General features: G+C 43.4%; 1 protein-coding gene across 1 annotated transcript; it reads left to right on the forward strand.

Moving 5' to 3' along the window:
• The first annotated feature begins 7,642 nt into the window (after window positions 1-7,642).
• On the forward strand, window positions 7,643-9,089 carry olig1 (oligodendrocyte transcription factor 1). The gene has a single exon (XM_050048115.1). The coding sequence runs from the start codon at window positions 7,950-7,952 to the stop codon at window positions 8,721-8,723; it is 774 nt and encodes a 257-aa protein (XP_049904072.1). The 5' UTR covers window positions 7,643-7,949; the 3' UTR covers window positions 8,724-9,089.
• The last annotated feature ends 249 nt before the right edge of the window (window positions 9,090-9,338 follow it).

A 9,338-nucleotide genomic window follows, 5' to 3' on the forward strand; every position in this document is an offset into this window, starting at 1 on the left:
GAGTGTGTCCTCCGTTCTTGCTTTGATGCGGAGCAGCCTTTTCCCCTCTGAAAAGTCCCGTTCTGTTATATTTCCATTGTTGCGGCTGCACCTGTTTGCCCGCGGGGACACATGAAGGAAATCAGTCACTGGCAACTGTTAATTTCTCATTAGAGTCTCTGTGCACATTGTAAACAGACAACAGTTTGGGATGTAAAGCCCATAGCAGGTGCACCAACTCATTTTACACTCTGGTTAACGACTGTCAAAAACCTTGGAGAGGAAAACCAACAAATACAGTTTATTAATCCAAACAGGATTTTGTAAGGTTTTATTGCAACTCAAACTTAATGAATTGACTGTTTCCCTCACGGAGAGAGTCTGATGCTTTCAAAATACACTTCTGTTTTCAAAGGAAATTTAATGTTTACATACAGTCTCTTTCAAAATAAAAGCACGACGTCGGTACGACACTGGGAATTGACGTTTTTTTCCTTCAACAACAAACACAGGAAAAAAGAACAGGGATTGACTTTACAATTACATCAAAAATGGCGACTAGCCGCGTATCATGTCGATATGAAAGGACAGCTTTTTTCGTCAGTGTCTCACATCGGAAGATACCCACTCCGACTTCGGAGTGAGACCAAGTTGCAACGTAGATAAACAAGGCTGCTCATTTCAATCATCTCCCCAGTTGAAATAAATTGCCCGGAGGTGATTGTTGTTGTTAGTGTGACATCATGATTTGGTCTATATCAAAACATCCCTTTACAAACTCTCACAGAATTCATGAAGTATAATCAGTTTATATGCTCAGTACTTTCCAAACAGACTGCTCTTTAACAGCCAGTGTCAGACTCCATTGACAAAAACAGTAATTTTACCTCACTGAACACTGGAGCTGCTGCTCTACCACTGCCCCAGTCATTTATTTTGTTTGTGTTATGTGTGCCTTTAGTGTTTTACAGGGTTAGTTTGGATTCCACTGTCTGTTTGGGAAGTACTGGTTATGTGAGACTTGGTTTATACTGCCTGAACTGTGTGAGAGTTTGTAAACGTATGTTCTGATGTTGTTTTGCTGTCGCTAAACTGACTTCAATTCATCATGAATTTTCTCCTTCTTTAGATTTTCTATTCACTGTGAAGGCAGGAAAAAATAAATAAATACAATAAAAAATCTTCACAAATTTAATGTAACACTGGGCAAATAAATGATATACAAATGATCATTTGACTTGGGCTTTCAGCAGTGGTTGGATTGTAGTTTTTAAATCAAAATTTCTGTTCCTTCTTCACCTATTTCATGGTTCTTGTACAGTGATAGATTTCTTTTTCTATGCATTTTCATCTGTGTTGAGTTCTTAAGAAAGCTGAGGTACAGTCTTGTTACTAATAATCATCAATAAGTTGTTAAAAATATTGTTTCTGGCAGGTTACAATTTCTAATTTGTTACAAGAGTCAGATCTTGGTGTGCAGAATTAGAGTCTAATAAGTAAGTTAAGATTTGTAGCTAAGAAAAGCTGTATCACATCACTGCAGACAAGAGCAGGTCAGAAATACCTGTGAGCTGCATGACTGGATTACCCAGCTAAGAGGTTTTTATTGTCCTCTCAAGAAAATGCCAGCCAATTGGAGAAATCTATTTTAGTTAAATTCAGGAGCTTTTGAGCAACAAGCAAGACAGTCAGTGTCAAACAGATAAGGACACTGAAAATAGCTGTGTAATCATCCCAATTTTGTCAAGGCTTCTTCAGACATTAACAACGTAAGTCCTGCCGCAGAGGCAGCGAACACATCGACACACCATCGAGTGACACACAAAAGAGCTCAATCAGACACCTGATGTAAATTGACTCTATTAAGTCAAGACTGTGTCCGCACCAGCAGCAGCCAGCCTGTGGCTTGACTTCATTTGTGTCCCTTTATATCCACTGAGGTGGATTTATAATTATGCCAATTTGTACTCAATTAAAGAGCCAATAAGAGGTTGTTTTGTGTGTGAGTCAATGAGGAAACGTCTGCTCTGCTCCGGTGGTCCAAACTCAGGATTCTGTTTTTATTTTTCTCCTCAAAACAATATGTGGATTTATCTGTGAGTATCGGTTAATATTAAAAGAAGCATAAAACACAGTCCATTTTAATTCTTTAATAAATGCCATTTGTAGTGGAGATACTCATTCTAAGACGCTCATAAACCTGTAAACTTATAGAGGCAAAATCTATGTTAAAATCAGCTTGAATTTATCTGCTCCATTTTGTGGTAATTCTTTTTTTAACCTGGACCCTATTTTTCCATGTTTGTGTCTGAGTGACTAGTGGGAACAATAATTTTTGAAACTGGTCTAGTATTGAGCAAGGACGCTGCAGCAGGCAGCAATGTGATGTAACCACTCAGTACATGTTCGCACTCTTGATTTTTGTTTTTGCCACTGACAGGCTCCAACTGTTGTTTTAAATGCCTGACAGCATAATGGAAAGGATCCCTACAGACATGTTTGTTAGAGTGTAAGATCCTTTTTGTTTAACACTCAAAACAAAATATTTCGCTGGCTCAATTTATAAAAATGAAGGTAACAATTTGCATGCATCTTTTTGAATAGTTCCAATTGTGGCATCCTTGTTTTTATTGAGGCAATCCTCTGAGTCTCTTATGATATGACACACTCAGTTACTTGACCTCAAAAAGTAGAACTATTTTATTTAAGATATTCTAACTTATTCATTTTAATACCATCCTACTCCAAAATGTCAGTTTTTGATTTTTACCAACCTCTTAAAACGAGCTGTCAACTGACTAAAACACGTTAAAGGAACAAACATATTTCTTATGCTGGAAAACTTCTTAATTCAAGCATGATTCACTAACCCCATGGATAATTTTTTAGAATGCAGAACAGCCCAAACTTGCTATCACCAAACACACCAGACTTAATTTCCATAAAAAGTACTAGTGTGTAGAGAGCCAGCATATTTTCCAACATATCCTCATACAACCGTTTGAATGATATGCTAAGAATTAGTGGCCCACAAATGGAGATACATCCTTAATATAAAGATACTTAATTAACATAAAGTTACTGTGGTTAGGTTTACGAAAAGAAACATGGTGACATGGTCACATTGGTTTCAATAACTCATCTTGTGGAGAAAGTCCTGTGTTTTGTGACCCATCTGCCACACCAACCTGCCTCCTTATTGCACTGCTTAGGGTCGTTTCCGTCTTTACTCCCATCAGCGCATTGGTCACGTAATCACAGTCTTCCAAAATACGTGGGTTATGAATGAATTACTGGCCCATCATTATGGGGGATATGTACGCATTTTGGTGCATTATTTTGCATGAGAAAACGTATATCCAAATCCAACTGGGTGAACTGAGGGTTTATTTAAACCAAACTAGATTTGGTGATTGTTGGAACAGTGGATAGATGAACCAAGGCGATTTCTTTGGGTTTTATTTTGTTACCGTTGACTTTGTATGATGATTAAAAAAAAAAATTGTAAATGGAGTCTGGTGGAATTTGTGATGGCAACTTTGGGGTTGTTTCTAGTGCAAAAAAGTTCTGTCGCTGCTGGCTGCAGCCCTCTCGCTTAATACTGGACATATTTTTAAAAAAATGAGCGTCTCATTAGTCACTTCAACACACAAACGTTGGAAAATAGAGTCCACGTTGAAAAATACCAAAGTTACCTTTTAGAACATCCTGTGATTATTCAATAAAACCAACAAACCTTATTCATATTTGAGATTGGGCTCAAAACTATAAAAACAAACACCAAGAAACCGTACAAGGAACAAAAGAAAAATACTTCTTTAAAGTGTGTGTTAATGTCAGTCCCTTTTGACGAAAGCCAAAACGAGAAGAATCTGTAACCATTTTTTTCAGCGGTGTCACTTTGGGTGTATTTTCCATCCTGTATTGGGGGATAAATTGACACAGGAGTTTGGCTGAGGTGTCTTCCTGTCTGTCAGCCGCAGGAAATGGCTCCACACAGACGAGGCATTTAGCTCCCAGGTGCAGACCCACCATTGGACGGCCTTGCCCAGATGGATAGTACTCCTTCCACCATAAAGACACTAGTCTTCCCCCTGCCCTGCAGCCACCGGTGCTCCTGCCCTGGTCGAGCCTCATCAAAAGGAGCCTGGAAGCTGGGAGGCGGATATGCTGGGCTGCAGCCCCAAATCAAGCTCACTTTTCTTTCCCTTGTAAGTGGTGGATAAAAAAAAAAGTGGGGGAGGTGCGCCTTTCTGGTAGACACCAGCTTCTTTCTTTCTCCTCTTTTCTGACCTCTGTATGTGTGGCTCCTTGCAGGTGTCCTTTTTCTTTCTCTTGACACCGAAACCAGATCCCAAAATACAGTCAAAACCATCACGGCTTGTTTTCTTTCATTACTCAGTTTATTACCCCTCATTGTTAGACAGGCACTAGAAATCAAATTGAGCTCGCAGGCACGCACACAAACACACCCACACACACGCACACATTCATCCTGGCTGCCTGCACTCTGTTCTCCTGCAGGTGCGAGGGCCATCCGCCTGGCCCTTTTCATGAGGCCCTCCCTTTCCTGTCCGTCTGCAGCCGTCCATTCAGCTTCAATCACAGCACCAGCCGGACGCCACCGGACCACTGGCAGGGAAGAGAAGCGCCTCCACACACATCTTTCACTTGTTGAAACGACAAGTGAGGAGCGGCTGGGGAGAAAAGAAAGGGTCTTCCTCCTCTGCATCTCCTTCTGCTTTCATCGTAAACAACTTGCTTTCTGTTTGTAACGGTGCTGTCCTTCCCCTCTTCCCCCTGCCTTCCTTTTCTCCCGCTCAGATGGGCTTTACAACGAGGAGGAGGGGGGGAGGAGTGCAAAGGAGTAGGACGGCCAGGCTCCCTGTGTGACGGAGTGATGCTGAGGTCTTTTTGTGGCTCATGAATGGCACATTTGAGGTTTCCAGCCTTGCTCGGTGCCCCAAGCCAGCTTCACCTGTGGTTGGAGTCAATTGGCCTGTTGTCTGCCTGTCTGGATCCGTGCCCAGCTCTCTGCCAGCCAGTTTGGTTAGCGTAGCCACTCAGAGCTGAGCAACAATAACCTCCACCTCAAAACCATCAATTAACTCCCGGCGCACAATGATGTATCCATTCACTGTTTGCCAAAACTGTTCTCCGACACGATTAATACCCAGGCTAATACCGCTAATACCTGCTCTCTGTCACATAACAAAGTGCTGGTGATTTTAATGGCTTCCAAGTTGTTACGTGGCTGTATACATTCCATTAAGCTCACAATGTTGTTTTTTCTGTGAGCTTTTAATTAACTTTACACAAAGAAAAGGTAAAAGCAACGTTGCTCATGCTGTCAGGTGCTGACAAGACTCTATAGCTACACTAGTAAAGTGGTGCTTTATTAAGCCAAATGCTAACATCGGCTTGCTACCTTGCTAATGTTTAGCATCAGACTAGCAATAGGCCTACATCATTCAGAGATGGCTCCCATCATCACTTTCCATTTCTGGGGAAACAATCCAGGGTTCAGAGTAGAAGGCAAAAGTGTATCCACAGGAGCTTGAAACATGTCTCCAAATGTCTACTTTAAACTAAGCAGTTTGAATTAATAAATGTTGTCCAATTTGTTTTCCTTCAGTGTTGTAAAAAAGATAGCAGCCAGGGCTTTGACCTTTTAGACCTGAGCGGCATCACATCATAGCCAACTCTGTGTCCCTTTTTAAAGTAACGAAATTAGTTGTCGGAGAGAAGTGGAAAAATGCCAAAAAGCTGTTGTGCAGCCAACCCTGTCTCACTTCAAAGTCGGCGAGATCCGGTGCTTGGGCAGTGAGTTGCAGCGTCAGACGCTGACGAAAAAAGCCGTCCTTTAACATCAGCGTGATACATGGCCCGTTGCTGTGCAATCGCAGTGTCAGGGGGAAACACGGCGGGACAAGAACGAAAGGTAAGGCAGTGAAAGTCCCAGTTGGGTGGGTGGGCAGGTGGGTGGGGCAACAACCACCAACTTTCACCCGGGAGAGCAGTGTTCAGTGTTTATAACCAACTGTTTGATCTATAGGCTAGATTTGGTTGGAGATGATGCTGCTGTACTGTATGACTGTACCACAGCAGCTTCTAACTCAAGCTAACATTGGCTATCAATCAGTTGTAACAGTCACCAGCATCATCGAGCCGTTTACCACACTGACAGTGAATAGTCACCTATAATATGTGCCTCAAATCTCAGTGTCAAAGCCTTGGTTAACCCCAACACATTCTCACTCCGACCTCGTCACATGTTGACGTTTGGTCATGGACTTTCCACGTCCAGATACGACATGAAGGGAACCTGGGTGTGTTGGTTGTTGACGTTCTGGGACACCGGGTCAAGTTGTGCCTGTTACATGCATTGTCTTCTTTCAAAATACACTTATGTTTTCACAGGAAATTTACATACAGTCTCTTTCAAAATAAAAGCACTACATCGGTACAACACTGCAAATTAACGTTTTCTTTCCTTCGACAACAAAAGCACGTGGTTGGGTTTAGGAAAAAAGAACAGGGTTTGGATTTAGAATCTTACAGTACATGAGCACTGTTCTCAGGGATGAAGGTTTGGGTTTGTTGGACCTATCCACCACGCCTCCCGCCCTCCCCACCAGGACTTTCGCCACCTTAATTTTCGTTCTTGTCCCACCACATTTCCCCCTGACACCACCGGCCGCTGGTAAACTATATCGTCAGCCAGCCACGTATCATACCATCGTCAAAGCCAGACTTTTTTCACCTGTGTCTGACGCCACAAGTCACTGCCAAAGCGCCGGATTTCGACGACTTTGGAGTGAGACTGGGTTGGAGAATGTCTTTCACTGGAGTGTTCTGCACCTGTGTGAGACACACTGGGCTTTCTACCAACTCCAGTGTAAACCCATGCACGTCATTATTAGAAGGTCCTGTAGGAAAACAAACACTGGACTTTGACCCAGGAGAGTGGAGTTTGAGACCAACAAACAACATCAGTTGCAGCATTTGTGCCTCTCAAAGGTAGGTATTTTTTTAGCAGGATCTACAAACTCCTACCAGCTATAACCAAGTAGTTTTATTGCTTAAACCTAACCGTTGACCCCTTCTTACCACAGACTCGCGTTAAGATACGACACAAGAGGCTGCCCCCGGCGTTATTTTAGTAACACCAGCACTGCCCTTGGAGCAGAATATGACAAGTATGGATGAGATCTTTGATTTGCTCATGTTCCATCTTAGTTTGGTAAGATAATAGAATAAAAATTATATGTTGAAACTCCTTGTGAAATAATGCAAAATTACAAAAACAACCGTTCAATACATCAAAGCACTGGGAATTTTATGGTGAACTGCATATGTTAAATGAGTGTTTGCTTGTTTTGTTCTTTGGTTTTCTCTTCAAACAAAGATTCTGATCTCAGTTATCTCAATCCACTGATTTTTTTGCCTATCTTGCCTTAAATCGTCCCACTTTTCAATGGGATTCTGCGGGTGTTGTCACCATCTGCCTGCTGTTTCTCATTTTACTGTCAAATATCAGAAAGTCAGAGGTGCATATGTGTGTTTCTACAGAGCACATCATGTGTCGGGGAGGAGTTGAGCTGAGGTGGGGGTGTGTGAGGGGAGCATTTAGCTCACGTTTCCACTGTGTGTGTCTGTCATTCTCACCACACGCAGCTGTGGAAATGAGATAAAACTGAGCTGCCACTTTAGGAAGCTCTCATTCACTCACTCAGAAACCTCCGAAGCCAAAAGTAAAAAGGTCTGGGGACTCGTCATTGTGCTGGATGGCAGCTGTTTTCTGCAGCCAAAGGGGAGAGCAACAGGTGGAGGGAAGGAAGATTTGATTTCTGCAGTGTGTGGATTTTTTTTGTGAAGTATTTTTGCACTGTTTATTTTTGTTTTTCTCTGAACTTTTTAAGAAGACTCTGAGCTAAACCTCTGAAGACTAGCACACCTCTGAACAGACTATGAATGTGCTGTCCAACCCAGTGATCAGAGCCCAGGAGCAGTCTCTACCTCTCTGTGGCCCCAGCTCTGTCCAGGACTTACCCCACTGCCCTCCAGGGTTCAACCTGAGCTCCCGGCTGAACCCTGCGCCCATGCTCGGCCTCCAGGGCGGCCAAAGACCAACCAAACCACAGAGGGAGCTGAGCCCAGAAGAGCAGCAGGAGCTCAGAAGGAAGATCAACAGCAGGGAGAGGAAGAGGATGCAGGACTTAAACATTGCCATGGACGCCCTGAGGGAGGTCATGGTGCCTTACGCCTCCTCACCATCCTCTGCCTCCTCCTCTCAGTCCCACCAGCCGGGAGCTCCTCCAGGCCGCAGGCTCTCCAAGATCTCCACCCTGGTTTTGGCCAGGAACTACATCCTCCTGCTGGGCTCGTCTCTGCAGGAGATGCGGCGGCTGCTGGGGGAGGTAAGCGTCGGGATGGGGGTGAACACAGGACCGGTCCCCCGGCTGCTGCTCGCTGGAGGGTGGCCCCTCATCTCCGGCCCCAGTCAGCTCCTCCTCACCCAGGAGTCCCTCCTCACCTCAGCAGCTTCCTCCTCCTCCTCTTCCTCTGCTTCATCCTCCTCTGCTGCCAAATGTTCCCTGTTGTCGCCGGGCCCCATGGAGGCCTCGCTGGCTCCTGTGCAGTGGAGCTCTGCAGGGGCCTCAGGAGGGCCCCTGTGCCCCTGTGGAGTCTGCAGACTGCCCAGATTTAGCCACTCTACTCCGGCTCCAAGATTCCCAAAGTGACACCTTGGAGCTGCAGTTTAAGACTTGATGACTGTTACATGTATGCAACAACTTTTATATGAATTGTATTTTTCTAACATTTTTAACACGTTTATAATATCTACTGCAATAACTCACTTATCCTTCGAGCATTTTAAACCTAATGGATCTATTCTGTATTTGGTAAGCCTGTTTCTTCATGAAGTAGATCTAATAATCTCCTTTATGTTCCAGAGGTAAATTCATTTTATTACTTCTTATGTCACCAGCAGAGAAACAAGTGACTACTTTGATTATTTTTTGTTGAGTGTGTGGCTGTAATGACTGCGTATGTAGCAATTTGAGGGGCCCATAACTAGAGAGGGCCAAAATCTATAAAAATGAATAATAAAAATTATATTTAAGAGATCTAATGAGGTATTATCACTTTCTTACTATGAGCAAGGGCGTCCTGTATGAACTCATTAGTAGCTGCCAAATTATTTCACATGACAGATTTCTGTATTTGTGTGTTTGCCTGTGCTCTTCTCACCGGTTTGACATGTGCAGGGTTGTGTTATATATGTCAGATGTCCCTCCTCTCAGCAGGCAGACTCCTCCTTTCTCTGTAGCAATCTAACTTGCTTTGTAGCAAGC

The sequence above is a fragment of the Epinephelus moara genome, chromosome 7 (assembly GCF_006386435.1).
Source record: "Epinephelus moara isolate mb chromosome 7, YSFRI_EMoa_1.0, whole genome shotgun sequence".
In the NCBI taxonomy this organism is placed as follows: Eukaryota; Metazoa; Chordata; class Actinopteri; order Perciformes; family Serranidae; genus Epinephelus; species Epinephelus moara.